Source organism: Cibotium barometz, chromosome 21 (genome assembly GCF_041138505.1).
Source record: "Cibotium barometz isolate CiBa-2024 chromosome 21, ASM4113850v1, whole genome shotgun sequence".
Lineage (NCBI taxonomy): Eukaryota > Viridiplantae > Streptophyta > Polypodiopsida > Cyatheales > Cibotiaceae > Cibotium > Cibotium barometz.
Window position 1 is genome coordinate 49,187,602 of NC_141066.1, and position 23,319 is coordinate 49,210,920.

At 41.1% G+C, this 23,319-nt stretch overlaps 1 protein-coding gene across 1 annotated transcript; it reads left to right on the top strand.

The window, feature by feature from the left end:
* The first annotated feature begins 15,055 nt into the window (after nucleotides 1-15,055).
* On the top strand, nucleotides 15,056-18,200 carry LOC147627295 (uncharacterized). Its single transcript, XM_086815268.1, has 5 exons — nucleotides 15,056-15,278; nucleotides 16,170-16,266; nucleotides 16,359-16,507; nucleotides 16,739-16,830; nucleotides 16,917-18,200. The coding sequence occupies exons 1-5, from the start codon at nucleotides 15,056-15,058 to the stop codon at nucleotides 18,198-18,200; spliced, it is 1,845 nt and encodes a 614-aa protein (XP_086671394.1).
* The last annotated feature ends 5,119 nt before the right edge of the window (nucleotides 18,201-23,319 follow it).

A 23,319-nucleotide genomic window follows, 5' to 3' on the forward strand; every position in this document is an offset into this window, starting at 1 on the left:
ACACCAAATGAAATGATTGAAGATAATGTTACACTCTCACAATTTGTCTACACTTTCACTAAATTTGTCTGCACTTTCACGCCAGAGCGTTTCACGATTAACACTTTCACGCCTGAGCATTTCATAACTAGCACTTTCATGCTTGAGCGTTTCACACCTGAGCGTTTCACGACTAACACTTTCATGCCTGAGCATTTCACGACTATAACACTTTCATGCCTGAGCATTTCACGACTAACACTTTCACACCTGAGCGTTTCACGACTAACACTTTCACGCCATGGTGTTTCACGCTTGAGAATTTCACACCGCCTGAGCGTTTCACGGGACAATCACACCTTCACGGCCTCACCTTTCATGGCCTACACATGAACTGACTATTAACCAACCAATGGATTGCTCATACACTAACACTAACCAACCAATGGATTACTCATACACTAACACTCTCTTCAACTATACTAATTTATTCCCACTAAATTACTTACCCAAAAAAAGAGAGAGAATAATATCAACCCCACCAGTCATTCGACTGATCTTATGTGCCTAATATAGATGTTGGCTTCGGAGTCTAAAGCCCACGAGCATATATCTACCACTCAGACAAGCAATGCCACTGGATCCCCAGGCAGTCAGAAACGATGGGGGACACAAAAACCAAAGCTGAATTTCTTGGGTCCTTATGCCCAACCGCTCCATGGAACCCTCATCCGGATAGAAGCTGTTACAGCCTATGGAAAGGTAGCTCTCCAGTACCATAGCTCAGCGTGTCTACAGATACTGGAAGATGCTGAAGTGAAGGCCAAATTAGACAAAGTCGGTCTAGGAAAAAATGGCAGAGATACTCCCCCGGACTATTGACACAGAACTCTAGGCAAAGTACTTGAGGACATATGACAAACAGACCAAAAGAGGAAGGATCACCAAGGCAGATGGCACTACTGAAGAGCTCCTCATCATAGAGGACTTAATAAGAGAAGCTCTACAACTCCCAGCTGTATTCAAGGCCCACATACACATCATTGACAAGATGCCTTTGAAGGACATGCTGAAGAAGAATTCCTATAACTCGAATGGTGCAGAATATGAAAATATCCAAGATGAAGCTACAGAGAAGGTATGCAGGGCAATGTCTTTGATAATGCAAATTAAGCCTGTAGACAGATACAACAGGGTGGTAGAATCGCCAAAATACATGAAGAGAAGGAAGAAGATTGGGCATTCTATTTACATAAAGAGATGGAAAACTATTTGAAAGCCTACCAATCCAAAATATCTAACCCTTACCTCCTCACACAAGTGCTCAATCATGTCGCCAAAAGACCTCAAGGAGCTTGAACCGGAGGAACACATGCAATTGGCTCTACTACTAGATCAACCCACATTAACAACCGAAGAGGTACACGAAGGACAGGCCATCTTAATGGAATCCAAAGATATAATCACACAGATGAAGAAAGATCAAAAGAAGAAACCAAGTAGAAGGATGAGGGGGGTACTTACTGATGTTGCAAATGGAGTCACAGAGACTAGAGGAAGAGGTGGCCACCAAAATCCGAACTTACCAGGAGGCATTGAAAGAGAATATCCTCAGTCAGATAACACAAGCACCCCAGCAACAGCTCAATCCCCCAGCCAGCCCTCCCCAACTTATATTTACTGACTTATCTTCTCTCAAGGATTCCAGTCTAACAGACACACCCATAGAAACAGCTCCTCCAAAGGCAGCAACACTCATACAAGCTGAAGAAATAAGAGAAGAAGAGGCAGCCCTAGCCCAAGTACAGGAAATTGAGAGACCCATGGAAGCAAGCAAACGACAATGAACTCCATAGCCGTCAAAGTCCTAGTAGCAAGAGGAGGAGATTGGAAGACGAAGAAGGACTACCACAGCTTGCCTCCCTGCAAAACATCGATTACCAACAATTCTTGCAGGAGACTGTAGAGGGACTTGACGAGCTACTTAAACAACCACAAACTGGGCAGGAGACAGGATCAAGAACCGATGCCATGTGGGAGCAGGAGCAGAAAGTGTGGCGATGTCATCTACTAACAACACATATGCTCCATGACCGCAACAATGCACTATGGCATCTAGCTGATGATATAGGCCTAGGGGAACTAACCCTAATCAAGCAAAATACAGAAAGAGACGTTGATCCCACCATAATCATGGGAATTTTGCGTATTTACTAACCCTCGGGATATCTTTTTCTATCCCCTACATCCTATCGTAAAACCTTTGTAGTTGGTGTCGCGTGCTCCAAAACTCAAAAATTCTGAACAACAGTGTCGAGAAATTAGACCTGTTTGTCCCACATGACATTCCATGGGCGCCTGCCAACTACGAAGCCATAGCACATAGCTACCAGTGGATCATAAGTCACGCCTGGTTAGAGGTCTATAACACTCACCAACATCTAAACCTCTGTGAGTCCACTCTTTATCACCCTTATGGCATTCTAAAACTCTACAGTAATATTTACAAACATTTAGAAGCCATGCTGACAACTATACAATACAATTTTGATGCTACACATATAGAGTATCCAACTATAAACGAAGAGGAAATTTCAGACTTACGGGAATTATTAAGTCTCATAAGCCTAGTCACCCGCCACCTAGCACAGTACAAGGTCAAGAAGAAACTTCTTCTTCATTTTCAAAATCCACTTACCCTATATATGCTAATGTCGCTAGTAAGCTACTTAACCCATATCCTAGCTCGAACCCTACTAACACCTCTCAGGAAGAATGCATTTTCTCACCTTTTTTTCCTCCTGAGATAGATTTTCCCACTAACACTCTCGCCCTCGAGGAGGTACTAGCACCTACCCCATCTCCAACAAGGCACACTCAAGAGGAGGTAAGACAAACTATACTGCAAGATAATCTTCAATTGTTTACTGATGAAACAATATTGGATTCTTTGTCAGCTTCTACAAAATACGAGGGACTCATAAGAGCAGGCAATCCTCTTTTGAAGCCCAAACTAATGTTCAAGGTACTAATGCAGATTATTCCCTTTGAGCCTACACGAGGAATCATGCCTAAATCATACTTAGAGGTCACTCCAACAAAGCAACATAATGTACCATACCCTCTCCGCTCCCCACGACCTGATCTCAAAGAACTTCGTCCATTGGCGGGAGAGGGCACCTTATGGGAAAATGTGGCCAAGCACACAAAGCTCGCCAACCCACAGTTAGCTGACTTACTGGAGATCAGAATAGCAACATTTATGATCAGCTGCTTTTTTCGTAGGTGGCGAAAAGCAAACCCCGTGCACACACGAGGCGGCTATGCCACAATCGTCACTACTAAAGAGCACCCTCGCCTGAAGGATTTCTGAATTCAACCCGAATGGAGGAAGGAGTGCCTAGTGATTTTAGAATACAGCCAGGTGTACATGACTGCGCCACCCACATTACGGGGCGATCCATTGTACATGCCAATTAAAAGATGATGGACGCCACTGGAGTTTCATGAAGCCAAAAGTCCTGACTCTCATGTGTGCTACAACTTTCCAATCTTTGTACTAGTAACTTTTGGCCACTTACAGGAACAAAGACAGCAAATATTGACATGGATCCAGGCATGGCATAACATCCCTGACCCCGCCATTGTAGCTAGTATCAGATTTTTGAAGTTAGTGGTGGTCCTCATATACCAACCAAAGGAACATTATGATGGTCATCATAAGGCAGAAAACTTGAGGTTCGACACATGAACCAAGGCCCATCAGATAGAGGGATCATGCTTTATTACCACCGTCTTCGTTGTCTTCCAAGATACATGCACATCACTTTTGAAGATATGGTGGATACTGGATTTTGGAGTTCCCATTCAGCTTTCAGATGTACAGTTAAAAAGCTCCAATCTAGAAGAAATTTTTACCAGCATGAGTTCGGTGACTAGGTCTTCCAACCTAGGTAACAAGTTCTAATCGACAGAACCTACATCAGGAAGTGGGGAATGTTAATCCCATTTTGGATTAACAAACATGATCCTCAATTGAGGACATTAATAAGTGTCATGAAATGGCACTATAAAATTTATACATTATGAGATATTAGCCACCCAAGGCCTCGTAAGTGAGTTTTGGGCACCCAAGTGTGAATAAGGGCCAAATATATATAAGGCATTTTCTCATAATAATGAAAGGACACAATTCTCTTTGTGCTATTGAGAGCTCTCCCTTTGTGTCTTGAGAGAGATTGGAGGAGTGAGAGCATTCTAGCATTGTGCCTCTTTCATGCTTGTGTGATTCATGCTTGTGTGAGAGAGTGAGAGAGAGAGAGAGTGATTTCCTATGTGAAGGTGTGAGCGACTCCACGGTGATAGTGTGGAGGTGGAGCTTGGAGTTTGGAGCTTAACGAGCGAGCTTGGAGGCCTCAAAGGACTCAAGATCGAAGCATTGGTAAGTGCCCTACTATGACAGTTGTGATCTATTGCTCATCCATTAGGTGAATGTGTAGAGTTCCCTCTTGGAGGTGTGGTATCCCATAACACCATTGTCATAGATGATGCCAACCCCAAACTGGAAGAGTTTGGTATATAGTCACCATGGAGGAAGGAGTATCTGACTATTCCAAAATATAGTCATCAGTATATGTGTGCCCCACCAACATAGAGAGTGGACCCTTTTGTATATGCTAATGAAAAGAAGATGGACACCATTGGAATTCCATGAGGCTAAGCAAAGAGATTCACATGTATGCTACAACTTTCCTTTATTCTTGCTAGCAACATTTATAGATATATGGTCCTCATTGATCAATCTAAAGAGAGATATGATGGATATGATGCTGATCAGCTACAATTTGACATGAATCAAGGCCCTATTGATAGAGGCATGATGTTTTATTATCATCGCTCTAAGGTGTTTGCCTGCATACATGTATATAACATTCGAAGATATGGTTGACACACACCGGGTTCTAGAGATCACACTCTGCATTCAGAAGAACCCTGAAAAAGCTTCAATCACATCAAAACTTTTATCGTCACAAGTTTGGCGACCAAGTCTTTAGGCCTCGGTGACAAGTTCTGAGGATAGAACCTACATCAGGTAGAGGGGGATGTTAATCCCAGTCAGAATTAACAATTATGCTCCTCCAATTGAGGAAATTAATAAGTGTCATGCAAAGGCACTATAAAAGTTGTAACATTATGAGATATTGGCTACCCAACACCTTAGTAAGTTTTGGGCACCCAAGTGTGAATAAGGGCCAATTGTATATAAGGTTTTTTCTCATAATAATGAATGGACACAATCTCCCTTTGTGCTATAAGAGTTATTGCTTTGTCTTGAGAGAAAGAGAGTACTCTAGCACATGCACCTTCTTTATACTTGTATGCTTGTATGCTTATTGAGGAGAAGTGAGAGAGTGTGATTGCCTTGTGTGCTGGTGTGAGTGATTCTACAGTGACAGCGTGGAGGTAAATCTTGGAGGATTGGAGCTTCTCAAGTGAGCTTGGAGACCTCAAGGGACACGAGCTCGGAGCATTGGTAAGTTCCCTACTACGACAGCTGTGTTCTATTGCTTCTTCCAAAGGTGAATGCATAGAGATCCTTCTTGGAGGTGTAGTAGCCCATAACATATATGTGCCACCCCTAAGAGCTCTTTACTCCATTGAAACCTTCAAAGGATAATTTTTGCACTTTGGTTTTGTGATATATGTGCCACCCCTAAGAACTCTTTACTTCATTGAAACCTTTGAGAAAGATGGCCAATGTGTGGAAGATTTTGCAAGTAACTTGGACATGTAGGTCTTCACACTATTTGTGTTCTCCCATGTAGGTCTTGAGACTCTTTGTGTTCTCCCATGAATATGGTCTCATCACTGCTATAGCAGCCATGGCTCAGTGATGGCTTCACTCAGCATGGAGAGGGTAGCTTTGGAAACTTAATCAATAATGGTCTCATCACTTCTATAGCAGCCATGGCTTAGTGATGGCTTCACTCAGCGTGGAGAGGGTAGCTTTGGAAACTTAATCAATAATGGATTTATTGCACTAGTACTTGAAGTAAGTCAAACATGATAGATCCTCTTGATTAACATGTATTATAGATCTATTTGTGATGAGTTGTTGCCTTATGGTACATAATTCTATATTGTTGGCCTATCGCTAACCTCCATGGTAGCTAGTTTTGCATGGTGCCTTTGGTGAAGAATTTTTCCTTAAGTAATCTGTGTTATCCTGCCCTCTCATATTCTATGTGATCCCGATTCCATTGTCTCCACCTGGACTCCAAATACTCCTTCAACACAAGCAACTCCATTTTGTATATATCTAGCATTGGCAGAGTCTACATTCTTTGGTAGGCTATGACGTAGATGAAATTGTTATACCTTGGGATCTCTTTTTTGCAGAGAAAGCTGACCTTAGGCTATATGGGATGTCCCCCTTCCTTTCATTGTTCTTTGTAGAGAAGGCTTACCTCAAGGTGTATGGGTTGTCCCCCTTTGATTGTTCTTTGTGTTATCCCAGCCGTGTGCATTTCTTGTGTAGATATTTCCATTTGGTGGCCTTGGTCTCCTTTGGGTTAATTCTCCTTACCTAGCTATCTCTTGGAGTCTTCCTTTGTCCCTAGCTCTTATCTTTAATCACTTGATCGTTGGCTCTTTTTTTCTTTGACCGTTGCAAGCTCTTAGCCCCCCTTCCTTACCTTCCCCATCATTTTTTGTGTCATCTTCTTCTTCTCCCTCTTTGGAGCTGTCTCACTCTTCTAGTCCTTTGTGCTTTTCTAAATGCTGAGGGTGGCCACGGAGCGAGCCCATTGCAGCGAGCCAATTTGCAAATTATTTTCAAATCAATACGAGATACGAGCAGTTTCTTGTCATGTATCCATTGAAAGTGAGCAAGAATGACACATGACATACCAAAAAAAAAGCAGGCTTACTACATGACATGCCATACCACCTTCAAGACATACCACCTTCAAGACAATGTATTCAAGACACAAAATAAAAGCAGGCTTCCTACATCCACCAAAAATGCTACATCCAAACTGTCTTTAAATAAAAGTTCAAATATCACGCTACATCCACCAAAAATGCTAATATATAAACTGTCTTTAAATGTCTTTAAAAAAAAGTTTAAATATCACGCTACATCCACCAAAAATGCTAATATCCAAAATGTCTTCTGTCTTGACAAAAAATGCTAAGATCCAAAATGTCTTTAGTCTTCTTCAAACTGCAAAAAAGTAAGAAATTAATGAACATTGCATTTATAGAGGATTATGGGGTATTAACAGTGCCTTGTCTTATTAATTTGGGAATTACCTTTGTAGAATATGGCTCCAATAGCTTATTATATATGCGATGGTCCTTTTCAAAGATAATAACATTACGTTCCATGACCGCTGCAATAAGTCCAAGAGTTCCAGTCCCAGCAAACAAGTCAACAATAGTATCCCCTGTCTTTGAAAAGAGAGATACTATGTACTTGCATAGCCTCTGCCCTCTTTGGCAACCACCTCTCCAAGGCTTTCCCTTTCGTTTTACCATATCCTCTTCAGGAACACTACATAAACACAGAGATGAGAGACCCAAAAACCTAAACCCTAAATACATAGACATTGTTTTTAATCACAGATCCAGAGTCGATCCCTTACATATCTTGAATGAGGTCTTGTTCCAGATCTAATTCACTCCCAAGATTTTGCTCTTCCACCTTATCTCCATACATCCGTAAATACTGCCTTGGTGTACTTGAGCGTACAAAAACAGATAGAATAAGACATGCAACCTGTAATGAAATCCATTCAAATAGTAGTGAATTCCTTAGGCTATAAGTTGAAATAGACATAGACATAAGAATTTTTGTAGAAGAGAAGTGTGCAGCTACCTTTGTTACAAGTTGTCCCATCTTCTTTCCCACTGGTGGAGTGCATTTGACCACTTGTCGATGAAAGACCACAAATCCTCTAGATGTTGCCTCATGCTCTATCTTCACTCCTTCTTCCATTGTATAAAGGCATGTTATGAAGCCATGATCATTAAGACAAAAGTCTACAAATTGAAAAGTTGCCTCATATAGACTTTTGCTAACCACATTCCAAGGTGGCACTCTGTGTCCCAAACAACCCTCAACAACGAGGTTTGAGGGGAAGTCTACAAACACCATCTCCACACAATAGTCAGTCCTTTTCCCATGGACTTTTCCTTTATTACAAAGCACATTCATGGCTTCCAAAACATGTTTGAATAGAGGGGATGGCCCTTCTATGTTCTTACAGTCCCTTGCAAGGTCCTCGATGGAGGTATTGAATGCATATACCATGCCTGCGAACTCCCACAATGCAAGAAGAAACACAGAAGAAGATTGATTGGTAAGAGAAAAATATTTATCACCCCAATAAACATACACTACTGTTAACGGCATGATATCACCTTTCAAAGGTGCTGGTTGGATCATAGACGAGGCTACATGTACATTGCCCGAAGTACTTGTTGTTTGATGTACTTCTCTTTGTCTCCTATTTGCATCCAATGCTTGACTCACTATATCCCTCCCTAGGTTAACTGGTAGAGGGTGCATTCTAGATGTAGAGGCTATAGATGTGGCATGAGAGCTCGTAGAGCAGCCACGTACTGCAGTCAATGGTATACTCTGCACAAAGACAACTTATGGTTATAAATTACCTCATCAAAAAACTTTATCATCGTGCAAAAATCAGAGACAACTTATGGTTACCTCATCAGAACCCTCCACTATGGTCATCTTAGCCAATATAGCTAAGTGTTGATCATGTAATTGAATTTCTTCATCTGGCACAACAAACCTCTCCATGTCTAGCCACCAGGGGCATCTTGTCTTTTCAACACTTGATAGAGGCTAACCATGCATTTCAAAAATAGAAACGTTTTATCATCATACATACATTTTATCATCATGACCATGATTACAGAAAACACTTACTCTCCCAAGGTGCAGATCCGCATATATATATCGTGGAGTATCCTCGCAAATCCATAACAACACAAGAGGTGGTATGGCCTGTACTACACCACTATCCACCTCTTTCAGCAGCCATCTAAATTCCAAATGGAAAGGAAAACTAAAGTCAATAGGCTATATAAGAAGCATAAGGAGAAGAAATAAAATTGACCAAGTTTTTTTTTTACCTATAAACAACTCGATGTGTTGCAGAGCGTAGCCCTTTTTGTGTGTCAATATCATTGCTAAATTTTATATCCCCCTGATGAACTCTGAAAGCTTTTTTGAAATACTTTCGTCGATGAAAGACGACATAGTTTATAAAGGAATTAATGGAAGGTAAGGAGATTCTATCACAATTTTCAATCTCCTCCAGAAGCTTGGAGCCATAAGAACTTATTTGTAGCCAGAACACAAATGAATGTAGCCACTCTCTAGCTTTTGCTTTGTCTTTAGGCAAGTACTCTATCTCTCGAATGCTAGCTTGTGAATTATCCAACATTCGAACTAAGAATGCCTTATCTTCATCCCTAACTTGTGCAGCCCCAATCATGTTCAGTTTCTCTTCTGTCGCAATATGGGTCCCTGCTGCATGCCAAGGAAGTGACAAAACAGCACGCCAAAAGTATTCTCCGTTGGCAGGGTCTGCTATGCGGGCAAACTTTCCCACCCTATTCTTATACAGAATTTCTACCTCTCTTATCACCTTAGCCCTTCCGTCTACATCCATGCCCTTAGCCTTGACCTCGATTTTCATCTCCATATCGTCCTACAGAGTCCATTTAATTACAAAATTACTCTTGCATACATTAAACATATTTCGCATAATTAAGTAGATCTTGCATACCTTTAATATCTTGCATACCTTAAACACAAGCCATGCCAATATATTTATTGGAACAGAAAACCAGCTTTTTTTGCCACGAGTGGGGCACTTTTTCATTTCATTCTCCATCCAAGCCTTGTCCTCATCATCGAGCTCTGCAAGGAGGGTAGTCTTATCGGACTCACCAATTCTCCTTATTTGGAAGAGCCTATCCCCAAAAGTTGTTGGTACAAAGGCATAGTCATGCATCCTAGTACAACCAATGCAGAGTTGAAGCAACATCATGCAATCAATGCCAAGAGCAAAAAAGAGAAAAATAATAAAACATATACTTATTCAATCTGGAAAGAGAAAACATCAGCTCTCCAACGTCAGCCTTCTCGAATTGTAGAAAGTCACAGGCCACCAGACAATGCTTAGAGATGTCATTTGGAAATTCTGAGTAAAAGGAAAGAAGATGGGAAGGTTATATTAGATGCATACATAAAATTGTACAAATAGATAAAAACATTTCAAATCACCCTCACCTTGAGCAATCAAATCCATCCAAGATTTATAGCGGTTGTTTCCATCCAGTACATGTATCATTTTACCCTGGATGAACGGTCCCCATTCTGGCATATTTCTGAGAGACTCTTCAAAAGTTCCATTCACATCCCTCCATGTTGAACTCCATGACAATGTTGTTTCTTCAGTCAGAGGAGTCTCCTCTCCATCCAAATCAAACATGGACACCGTGAACGCCCCCTTGCTTTCAAGATACCCACCAAGGTTCTTGAATGCTCGACCAAGGTTCTTATCAGTACTGGGGCATAGTCTCCTTATGGCCTCTATTGGAAGAAGCCTACACAAGGGGATCTTGGGGGGGGGGGGTGCTGAATCTAACTCTAATTCGATCGATGAATGCAGTTGGAGTAGAGGTTTTAAGGATCTTTCCGAAAATTTCTGCTTTGATGCTCTCTGTTTTTCTTGTCTCAGTTGTCAATGTGTCTCCACCTTCTTCTTCTTCATTATCATCCTCTCTATCATTCCCATCTTCTTGTCTATCATCACCCTCTCTCTCATCCTCCTGTCTATCATCCTCCTGTCTCTCTCTATCATCATGCTCTCTCTCATCCTCCTCTCTATCATCCTCTCTATCATCTTCTCTGTCATCATCCTCTCTCTCATCCTCCTGTCTATCTTCCTCTCTATCATCATCCTCTCTCTCATCCTCTTGTCTCTCATCCTCTCTATCATTCTGTCTCTCATCCTCTTCTTGTCTGTCATCCCTGTCTCTCTCATTCTCATTCTCCATCAACACTTGGCCTTGACTCTGAACTTCCTCATCAAACAATCCTCGAGACACCCTGTCGGTTGTTCTTCTTGCCTGTAATTTTTTGGAGCGTTTAGTAGGAGGTAGTAAGGAATCCATACCAGCAAAACAACAATCTTTTTGAGAACAAGAAGATCTAGTCACATAACGTTGGGAGTTGGTGTCCATTTTCAAAGATATAACTCTTCTCACAAAAAGTAAAGTAAACTACACGAATTATTCTAGGTAGTATAATCATGGGTTGGCATGGGTTGGCATGGGTAGTATAATCATGGGTTGGCATGGATTATTTAAGGTTGTATAATCATGGGTTGGCAGGGTTGGCGCAAAATATACGGATTATTCAAGGTTGAAAATAATCTCGGGTTGGCACAAAGTATACGGATTATTCAAGGCTGTAAATTCCTAATCATTAATAACAAAGTGCTCGAAAAATCCTTTTCCCAAAAAGGATTTCATTCCTCTGCAACGGCTGGAAGGAAAGGTACACTCGTGCATTTTCTACGACTATCCTCTGCAGCTATCGTCTTCTACAACTATCTTCTACTCTATTCTCTGCAGCTGTCGTCTACAACTATCCTCTTCCACAATTATCACCTGCAAATATCCTCTTCTACTCTATGCGTGTTTGCAAGCATGTAAGTCCCCCTCTCTCTATCTCTCTGTGCTTGCAATAATGTACTGCTATTGATTATTGATGGCATAGTCATGGCTCTGTAGTTTTAGCTCTACAGTGGCCATATTGAGGATCAAAACATGTCTATGTAGGGCCTCCAGGATCAACTGCGCTGAGCGCACTTGATCCTGGAAGCTCTACAATGACAAGGATGGCATAGTCATGGCTCTGCACATGCAAGTCTCGAGATAGCTTTGCAGTGGCTATGTTTAGCTCTCTGCTTGTAATAATGAACTGCTATTGATTACAATCTGGATTTTAATGGCCAATGTAAAAACTCATTCTCTACAATGACTATGATGGCATAGTCATGGCTCTGCAGATGAATTCTCGAGATAGCTCTGTAGTGGCCATGTTTAGCTCTACAGTGGCCATATTGAGGATCAAAACATGTCTATGTAGGGCCTCAAGGATCAAGTGCGCTGAGCGCACTTTATCCTGGAAGCTCTACAATGACTATGATGGCATAGTCATGGCTCTGCACATGCAAGTCTCGAGATAGCTTTGCAGTGGCCATGTTTAGCTCTACAGTGGCCATATTGAGGTGTAAATTTTCTGCTGGATAAGACATGTTTATGTAGGTCCATGTTGACATGTTTATGTAGGTCCATGTTTATGTAGGTCTGTCTATGTAAGGCCTCTAGGATCAAGTGCGCTGAGCGCACTTGATCCTTGAAGCTCTACAATGGCTCTGCAGATGAAACCTCCAGATAGCTTTGCAGTGGCCATGTTTAGCTCTACAGTAAGTAGCCATGTCTATGTAAGGTGAATTTTTTTACTGGATCAAGACATGTCTATGTAGGGCCTCCAGGATCAAGTGCGCTGAGCGCACATGATCCAGGAAGCTCTACAATAGCCATGTTAGCTCTGCAGATAAAGCATAAGCCAATGTTTAGCTCTACAGTGGCCATGTTGAGGTCTAAATTTTTTGATGGGCATGTTGAGCACTTATTTTTAATAAAAACATTGACATGTTTATTTTTAATAAACATGTGGATGCCTCCATAGATAGACAAGACATGCCTGTGTAGGGCCTCCAGGATCAAGTGCGCTGAGCGCACTTGATCCAGGAAGCTCTACAATAACCATGTTGAGGTCTAAATTTTTTGATGGGCATGTTGAGCCCTTATTTTTAATAAAAAGATAGACATCTTTTGCTAATGTGGATAGACAAGACATGCCTGTGTAGGGCCTCCAGGATCAAGTGCGCTGAGCGCACTTGATCCAGGAAGCTCTACAATAACCATTTTAGCTCTGCAGTGCAAGCATAGACAATGTTTAGCTCTACAATAACCATTTTAGCCAATGTTTAGCTCTACAGTGGCCAAGGGCTCAACATGCCCATCAAAAACATAGACATCTTTTGCTAATGTGGATGCCTCCATGGATAGACAAGACATGCCTGTGTAGGGCCTCCTAGATCAAGTGCGCTCAGCGCACTTGATCCTGGAGGCCCTACATAGATCAAAATACAAAATACAAGATCAAGATCATCTTGTGCAAGTAGACATTCATGGTCCCACACACAAAATACAAACGCAAGGAAAAGACGCACATTTAAAAAACGTAAAAGAACATACTCTCTTTCGGGCAGGTGATGCTCGGGCAGGTGATGCCCTTTGTCGTGAGGGTGAGAGTTGCAACATGAGCGCAGCAGACATCTTCATCTTCAACGTTGTTGTACTTCACAACGTTGTTGTACAGTCGTGTAAATATTTCTAAAAGTCGTGTAAATATTTCTAAAAGGACTTCTTCTAAAAGTCGTGTAAATATTCGTGTGAATATATATTATTGTGCTTACTTGAACATTAAACCACTAAAAATTAAACCACTGTAGTACAAGGAAAAATGTGCAAATTATACTTCAAAATCGTATTGGGAAAATTACAAAACAAAATCCTTCTGGGAAAATTGCAGTACAAAATTACAAAAACAAAATCCTGGAAGGGGAAAATTACAAAACAAAAACGTACTGGGCAAATTTAGTTTTAGTCCTACTGGGAAAATTACAGGGCAAAATCGACAAAATCCTACTAGAAAAATTGCAGGACAAAATTGTGGGGAAATTTATGCATCCCCACTGTCATCTTCTTCACTGTCATCTTTCTCACACTGGGAGTCGGGGATGTTCTCTGCATCTGCATCATAGCCTGTGCCTGTGTCTGCCTCGGGCATTTCAATTGGCATTTCTTTATGTTCTGCTTCCTCTTCCTGCTCGGGCATTTCTTCAGGCATTTCTTCATATTCCTCCTCTTCCTCCTCCTGTATTTCCTCTTCCTCTTCTTCTTCCTCGAAAGGAAAATTGTACCAGTCCACCCGAGAATATTCTGTGGTGGAATCGCTATCTGCGATTCCATCATGGCAGCTCTCATACCATTCAGCGGTATCTGGCTCCTCTGGAGCCATTTCACTATTTTCACTATTTTCTTCTTCAGAGGTATCACCCTCTGAAAATGTTGAGAAAACTAGAGATAGTAATATATAAATAGAAAGACAGAGCAGCTCCATTGTATCTTAAGAGGAGGGTGGTCTGAGAGCAACTAATAAGAAGCAATGGCAAAACAGTGCATGAGAAATAACATATAAAGAGAAGAAGGAGTTTTACCACGAGTTGATTGATTGCAACTCGTGAGTAAATATACTAAAAAATAGCTTTTCCTTTCATTAGACTTTCATTCCAAGGAAGCCTATGCCTTTTCTCACGTGTAATGTATATAGTATTGTTTTGAATATTATACTTTCTTTTTCTCACGTGTAATGTGTTTTGAATATTATTACTTTGTTTTGGATATGTGTGCTCACATTATACTTTCTTTTGGAATGTATTCCTGAAATGTAGGGATTCTGAGTCAGATGTTCAGATTTTTCTACACAAAGTTGGAGGCCCTCTTTTTAGACTGTCATTTTCACATGGGAAATGTTTATTATCAGCCGAATTAATGAAAGAAAAACTAGGTGCAGAACATGAAATTTTTATTGAAGGTCTATTGCAAACTGATGATGGTTTTGAGAGCATAGGGACAATTCCCTTGTACCATGGGATTGGTGAACATGGGTATTATATCTTAGATAATACCCTGTCATCATTTTATGTTGCAAAAGTAGCCATTGCATCAACACCACTCCCTACCCCTGGGGATATTCCTTCTGGATCTGGCAGCAAGACCTCACCTATGTGAGTGATTTCAACTTTTGAAACATGGTAAAATATAGTGAGGTTATCTTTCTTGTTTCAATTGTTGACTTTGGATTGTTGATTTTTTTCCTAGTGACTTGGATGAAGAGGACATGGAAAAGGTGGTGCATGCAGATAATTTAATTGACATTGAGGAAGGTGATCCTGCATTTGACACTGCAGTATCTGCCTTCCAAATTGTTCGTACTTTGCCGCCCAATGACATATTCCATAATATTATAAATGAATGCACATTCAAAGGAAAAGTCAAGGAGCTCCCTAAGAAGTATGAAGAAAATTGCATTTATGAGCTTTTAGATGGGAAGGGCATGGAGGGTATGGAGCACAAATATGAAGGAAATGCATGGACAAAACCCCAGACACAAACAAGAACTAATAAATCTTTTATTTTGAGAAAGAGTTTTTGTGGGGGTACCTTCCAGTGTATGAATGAAAGATGCACTTATCGATTTCGAAACAAATCACCGAATAGGCTCCATTGGAATGGCCAATTATTGAAATCCCCAAATGAAGGATGTTTGGCTTTGGGAAGTTATGGAAACTTAGAGTGTTTCTTTTGTAAGCATGTTCCAATGTGCATAAAAACATGTTCAGTGTCTGCCTACTATTTTATGCCTAAAGATCACTCCCATAGTAGATTGTTCCTTCACTATGGGAAACATACACACACAATTGCTAGAGGCATGTGTCGAGCATCTATGCGAAACATTAAAGCCTTAGTAGCTCGTGTTGTTCAGATGGACCATAATGCGGGTCCACGAAAGGTACAAATGATTGTTGCCAGGGAGTTCGTTTTGAAGGCTTTCACTGACGATGATAAAGTGATTGGAGAGTTTATGTCAGAGAGGGAACTCCAGGAGATGTCTCAAGAGCTAATATCTTTAATAAATCTCAAAAAGTAAGTTCTTCTCTATTGAATATATATATATATATATATATATATATATATATATATGTAATTTCTTAACCAACTTGGTAAATGTAGGGTGAAGCAGATGGTAATGCAAAGTCGAAAGACAAGTCGAGCACTAGGTGATGGATTTGAGGCTATCCTAGAGTTAAAAAGAAAATGCCACTTTCAGTACTTTCACGGATCAAGGTTTCCCTTGCAAGCAACCAAAAGTGATGAGAGGTGCTATCTTTTCAAGATGTCCACAACTGGCCCTGGCTCTGGCGTTGATATTGTCAATAGAATGGATGCTGCAGGGGATCGAGACCTTCGACATTCATGGGTTTGTTTTGATCATGTACACCGAGTGGAGAATGATTGGCACACAATGGGTGCACATGTGTATGATCACACGTATGTTTTAATTTTTATTCTCTTTTCAAAATGAAATGACTGTTCGACTGAGTTGTTACAATACAATAATCTTCCAAATACTCTTCTTGCAGGATTGGAGAGCTACTCACAATTGCAACTTGTGAGTTTAGAGAGGAGGATGAGACAGCACAGATAATGTTTTGGGAAAATTTGAATGCAGTTATGATCGACCATACTGGGAAATCAGCAAACTTTTTTGGCTTCATGGCCGACGAAGCAGGTGCAAATTGGAATGCTATTAGGTCAGTATATAACAATGGAGATGAGATGGTAGGAAAGGAGAGATCTTGCCTTTTTCATTGGAAGGACAATCTTCGAGTGCATACACAAAAGTATATATATGCTCAACATATGGAAAAACACAATGAAATGTGTGAGAGGTGGAGGACTGCACCAACCAAAGAGGATGCTTTAGTGCTATTCCGTAAGATACGTGCATGGTGGGCAACAGGAAAGGCAGCAGACAGAAACATTCCCAAGCTAGATAGTTGGCTTAGTTGGTGGCACTATAGAGCAAGTCGTTGGGGTCATTTTATTATTAAGGTATGTTATGTATGTTTTTTTTTTCTATGAACTTAATTCAATAGCAGTAATTAAAAAACCTATTGGTTTGGGTTTTCAATGAACAGGATGGTGAGCCTATTGTAAATGCTCTGGTACCACGGACGAACCTCTCTGAAGCCAAGCATGCTAGTTGGCTAGCAGGAGAAGGATACAAACATAAAATTAGTTTGTACGATGCATGTGTTTCAGATCTCATCAATGCTTACTTCCAGTGTGCTCGTCAAATGGCTTTTATGGAAGGAAAATATATAGGTGGAGGGCCTGACCTAGAGATATTAATTGAGAGAGCTCTTTCCAGACAAACTTCAAGCCCTTCTCCAGCTGCTACTTCAAGGGCAATTGATGATGCAGTGATGGGCACTCCAATGTTTACAAACAGGATAAATTTCAAGGGTGAGAAAAAGACTATTCGAGCTAAACGTCCACTTCATGAGGTCCATGAGGGGAATGTAGGGAGCTCTAGCCACCGACCAGAGTTTGTTTATGTGACAGTGGATAAGCATGAAAAAGGGCAAGCATCAATAAATCCAGAAGAAGGTGACGTAGCACTTCAATCATTAGAGCAAGATATTCATCAGACAAAGTGGGCATTGCGCAGGATTCCGATCTTCAATAGAGTAGAATGTAACCATTGGGTAGGAGGAAAAAAATGTAGCAGAAAGCTACGAGGCGGAGAAGTGGCACCATGCTTTTGGAGTGATTGTCAATTATCTTCTTGGAGGAAAGAAAAGTACTGCTATTTCTGTAATAATGATGTTCGACACACTTGGAAGCCTACAAAGACAATCTTACATCCACCTGCAAGTGTTCCTAATGTTTGGCCAATAGCAACAGGTACACACTTGAAAGTCAGGGAAGCTCATGATTTAGTAAAAGCTGGATTTGAGATTGGTGTACAGATTCCAAATAGTTTGCTTCAAGAGAGTGAACAAAACAAGCAAAAAATTCTTGAGGAAGATAAGCAAAAATACCCCTATCGAAAAGGTATATCTAAAGCTGCATATGCACAGATCAGTGCTGCGTTAGATATGAATGTAGAAATTATGGGAGGACATGTTCATGCAGAAGGGCAGAAGGAAATATTTAAAGTGAGGGAAATCCAGAACAAAGAAGCCCTACCCATTGAAGTAACCATTCAGAACCACCCAATATGTTCGTGTGCAGAATTCAATGATAGGTTGGTCAAAAGAAAACCATATCTTGCCTGCAAACATATCTACTTTGTTTTCCTGATGATTCTTGGACAGGATGTGAACAATAATATGCATATCCATCAGCCAAAGATTCCTAATTATATTTTGAAAGAGATGCTCACAAGATCTCAGAGGAGCCACCCACAACAATTATAGGATATACTTATAATGTTTTGAGAATATTTTGAGAATATGAATTAAACTTTTTGTACTCTGTGCGCTATATAAATAACACACTTATATTGATTGATTTAATTAAGTTCAGTGTTGTGTCAATGTTTTCAGTCATTTAATAATTAAGTTCAGTGTTATGTCAATGTTTTCAGTCATTTAATAATTAAGTTCAGTGTTATGTCAATGTTTTCAGTCATTTAATAATTAAGTTCAGTGTTATGTCAATGTTTTCAGTCATTTAATAATTAAGTTCAGTGTTATGTCAATGTTTTAGAGAGCAGCACAAGCACAAATCTGCTCGCTTGAAGGGGATAATCTATTTTTGTATTCTGTGTGATTTTTGCTCTTATTTTTGTATTCTATGTGATTTTTTGCTCTCGGCTCGCTGCTCTGGGCTCGCTTTATTGACGCACTCCTAAATGCTCCAATTCCTCAAGGAGATCTTCTACTTCTCCTTGCTCTTCATGTGGTATGGTAGGAGGATAATCCATGTGCTCTGTTCCAATAAAATATGCATTCTCTATTTGTAATTGAAGCTGTTTGTGGACACAAAGATAAAGTAATAAAAATTTGGAAGGTTTATATTCCGAGCATGCCCTATCTACTAGCTTTTGTAAGCTTTTGTGTTCAAACTCCTTCCCAGGCCCTCCAACCATTTTAAATCTAGTTTGCATATGGCCATATCCATCGTCACTCTCACCGTGTACTCTTTGACTGTGAGCTCAATTCTTCAGCTAAGTCAAGAGGTGTCTTTTCGAATAAGAATTACCCATCTAATGAAGTTTGTGACCATGGGGCGCATCTAAGCTTGATATAAAGTGTAAAATTCTACAAGTCTGGGGTTCCCTGAAAAAAGAATCATTGTTACATGAGGCTTTAGAGCTTAGGGAACCTACTTGCATAATGTGGAAAAATGTAATAGGGAGAGGGGCTCATGGTAGATCATCATCCCTTGATAAATGAATTTACAACTCCCTTTATATATGTGTACTCTCCGTAATGTGTTGACTTGGAATGTTGTGTCTCTATTTTAAAAAACATGTTGTGTGCCAAAGAGAGAGAGAGAGAGAGAGTAAGAGAGTAACTTAGCTGTGTGAAAGTAGAGTGTGAGTGTGAGAAGTTCCAAGGCTGAGTTGAGTTCTGAGTGTCCCCATGACCACTCTAGAGTTGGTGTTCAATAAAGAAGAATGGTATAAAATAACCCAAAAGGCCAGCACAAAGATAAAGCACAGAGTGGATGAAGACCTATTTCCAGACATGGAAGAAATAAAGAAACAGGAAGCAAGGAAAAGGCAACTAGAGGAGAGAGAGAAGCAAGAAGCTGTTGTGCTGCAGAAGCGGAAAAGAAGAGGAAGCTGGAAGAGGAGAAAAGGAAAAAGGAGGAAGAAGATAAGAGAAGATAAGAGGAGGAAGAGAAAAAAAAAAAGAGAAGGAGAACAACAGAAAAAGAGAGAAGAGGACACACAGAAGAGCAAGATGTCTATAGGGGCAGAACTTTTTGTACCACCAGGACTTTGGCCTTGGGTGGCAACCCTGGCACAACAAATGCAAGAAGGTCCGAGCCACAACCCAAAGCTACTCGGAGAGCTGGAGGTGCAACTCCCCAGCAGCACAGCTGAGCATGAATGAAGGGCTGATGATCGTGGCCCATAACATTCTATCTTAGGCCATCACTGTAGTGGAGGAATATGAATCAAAGGCTTGTAACACTATTCACCAAATGTGTTCCCTGAATCATCAAAACAACACGTGCTGCTCACAAAAGCTAAAAAAAAAGGCAAGGATTTTGAGAAAAAATCACAAATCATGGCTCAGCATAATGTGGAGATGGAGAACAAACATGCCATGGTGGAGAAGGCCTTGGTCCAACAAAAATAGATGAGTGAAGAAAAGATCAAAATCCTCACTAGTGAGAAAAACATGCTCTGGGCTCAAGTGGAGAGACTCATGGTGGAATTAGCAAAAGCCAAGAAGCCAACCAAGGTCTAGGGTGACACCATCCAAGGGCTGAAAGAAGAAGTGTTGGAGAGCACTATAGCATTGGCAGTCGCCCAGACAGTGGTCCAAGCCTTAAAGAACTCGGAGGAAGAAGAGATATTGTGCCTTTTGCTTGATGCTAAAATAGCAATCATAAAAACAGCAAAGGCCAGACTTAGCAAGGTGTAGGACCAAGCCCTGGAAAGCACTGATTGAAATATAGAATCAAATGGCTTGTAAAGCTCAAGAGGTCATTCATGACCTAGATAAAGATGATGATGCAAACAAGGAGCAATAGCAACAGCCATAGCAACAACAACCACAGTAGCAACAACAACAACAACATCAACAACCACAACAACAGCCACAATAGAAACATCATCAACAACAACAACAATAGCAATAGCAGTAGAAGTAGCAGCATGCAAGCCAAGGATCCCCCAAGCCAAGCACTTTCGAAAAGGAGAGACAAACAGAAAGTGAGGAGAAGAGCTTGGTGCAAGCCCTGAAGGCCACAGCATGGAAAGCAACTCACTAGGAGAAGGAGGCTAAGAAACTAGCAGAGAGAAATAAAGAATTACAGCAGGAATTGCAGGATGCCACACCCACCCAAGAATATGCAGAAAGTGATCCTTTGGATCAATCAACACTTGATTGTACCCTTAAAATCCATCGAGGAAGCCTTTCCTTCGACTCTCTCGAGCACATGATCTGTAAAAGCAAAATGGATGGTGATCTCATATTGTGGTGCATTGACCTTTTTGAGGTCTACGCACACTCAAACTTTACCGTTCCTTTTGGGCACTATCACTATGGGCGAAACCCATTTTGTGTGATCTATTTCACTAGTCTCACTCCCTCTACAATGGGGATGGTATGTTTGACCACTTCTCGAGGTACACCCTTCATGCTCGTGTACTTCCATGTGAAGCAATCCTAAATGAGAATAGAAACTAGGTCTTTTTCTTCTTCATCTGAGAGGTCTTCCCCTATGTAGATGGGTCTCGGATCTTCACCTGGGCTTGCCAAGTATATTTTTTTAACTTTGGCCAGACCATCGTAAGATGTTCCTGGCTCTCCATCATGGGTTCTTTGGGTCGAGCCATATTATATTTTTTTAACTTTGGCCAGACCATCGTAAGATGTTCCTGGCTCTCCATCATGGGTTCTTTGGGTCGAGCCATATTGTATAAAACGATTGGTCATTTTTAAGGTCCTAAAGTGTTCAGAGACTTGTTTAGTCTCCTTAGCTTTAGCACTTTCTTCTTCTATCTTTTTCTACGAGTGCTAACTTTTTGTTGCGTGTCTTGTGCGTGGAGCAGCAAAGCTTTTGAGGTTCAGGTTGGGAATCAATGGGTACTCTCACTTTGGAGGTTACTATACGGACCAAAATGGGGACATTGGCGAGCTCCTCTTGCCAAACTTGGCTAAAGTATACGTGCACAACAGCCCCTACATATTTCAACCAATGTGTTTCCGCCGAGTCAATAAGGAAGACATATGTCTCTTTTCCAGAAAAACCATTGGGTTTACAAGTTCTACGCAGATGGTTTTTCCCCCTGTAATGGTTCCTCCCTATTGTCATTCCTAGACTCATGACTTGCAACCTTCGGGCATACATGCGGCACTTAGCATGTAGAGGGACGTGATTTTTTGCTCATCAGCTATAGCAAATTGGATACCTGTACGTCTTGGAAGTATTTCCAAGGTAGCAAGGATATGCATCCAATTCTCAAAGTCTTCAGGCTCTAGGAGAGGCGCACATTCCACGTTATTCCTCTCCTCATCAATCGTCTTATGGCACATTTGGCACAAGTGGACTGTGGTGGATCAAGTTGTTGTCACTGAATCCTCTGCAAAGGGTGAGCCGATCACATAGGATGGACTTTCCAAGTGCGCAGGTTGACCTTTATCATTTGGTCTTTCTTTTGGATATAGATATGATCCGTGTCCCAATCGTGGATCATTTTAGTTTCTCTCATGAAGGGATAACTTAGGATGCAATCCTAGGAAATAGGCTATTGGCCAAAGTTCATCACCACAAAGGTGTGTCAAAAGTTGGTTTTGAGGATACTTACCTTCCAATCCCACATCCAATCCCACAGAAGGCCTATGGGCCTTGCACTGGCTCCATCATCAAGTTTCATAAGTAAAACCGTGTCATGGCAGGTGCTCCCCATTTCTCCCAGCATTGTTTGGTAACAATGCTCACTCCCGCTCCTCCGCCTAGGATGGCAGTTACTTGAAGGCCATCAAAAGCTATGGTGGGTAGTGGTGCGTTAAGTTTATCTCCTTTGAAGTATTGCCCTAGTTTGTCGACTCAAACAGTGGGGACACCTGTGATTTCACAGGGCTATATGGATCCATCCTCATCTGTCTCGTCAAAGCTTTCTAGTTCTATGGGCCCTTACATTCCTGCTCCACGCATCCTTCCATCCAATCCTTAAAATCTTTCCATCCAATCCTCATCTATCTCGTCAAAGCTTTCTAGTTCTATGGGCTCTTACATTCCTGCTCCACGCATCCTTCCATCCAATCCTTAAAATCTTTCCATAAGCTCGGGCTGCCTTGGAGCAGGGTGCCAATGGGGATTTGGATTTTAGAAGAAAAGAAGGAGAAGGAGAGACCTACAATGTCTCTAGGAACGAATGTAGTTTCTTGGGCTGTATCACCCTTGCTTATGTCTAGGCTCTTTTGTGAGGGTGGGGTATCAAAACATGGACTTCTATGTCTGCTCTTTTTTGGCGATCATCTCCTAGGTTTTCGAGATACTTCGCAACTAAGTTGGAATACACTGATGACCCAAGGCCCCACACTTACACCAGTGGCATGGTTGGTGAGATCATGGGTGATATGCGGCCAGTGGGATGACAGGCTGTGTGACAGCCATTCTAGAGACTGGCATAGTTATAGCGCCAGCTCATTTAGTTGGGTTCACATTATAGAGAACCCTTGTATGTATTTGGTTGAGTACCTTTTCATATTGAGTGTACTCTTATCTTTGTATATGGTGTGTTGAGTGTTGTGTGAAGAAGAAGAAGATTTTCAGCCTCTCACCTTGTGTGTTCACTTTTAAGGTCTTGTGAGTGTGTGTGTGCTTTGCAAGAGTTCAAGCTCTCTTCTC

Bases quoted from the DNA above. Each gene is read 5' to 3' on its own strand.
- LOC147627295 (XM_086815268.1), top strand. From the start codon at position 15,056: ATGGAAAAGGTGGTGCATGCAGATAATTTAATTGACATTGAGGAAGGT. The intron at 15,279-16,169 runs GTATGGAGCACA...TGGATGCTGCAG, and splicing joins AGATGGGAAGGGCATGGAGG to GGGATCGAGACCTTCGACAT. The intron at 16,831-16,916 runs GTATGTTATGTA...TTCAATGAACAG, and splicing joins GGGGTCATTTTATTATTAAG to GATGGTGAGCCTATTGTAAA.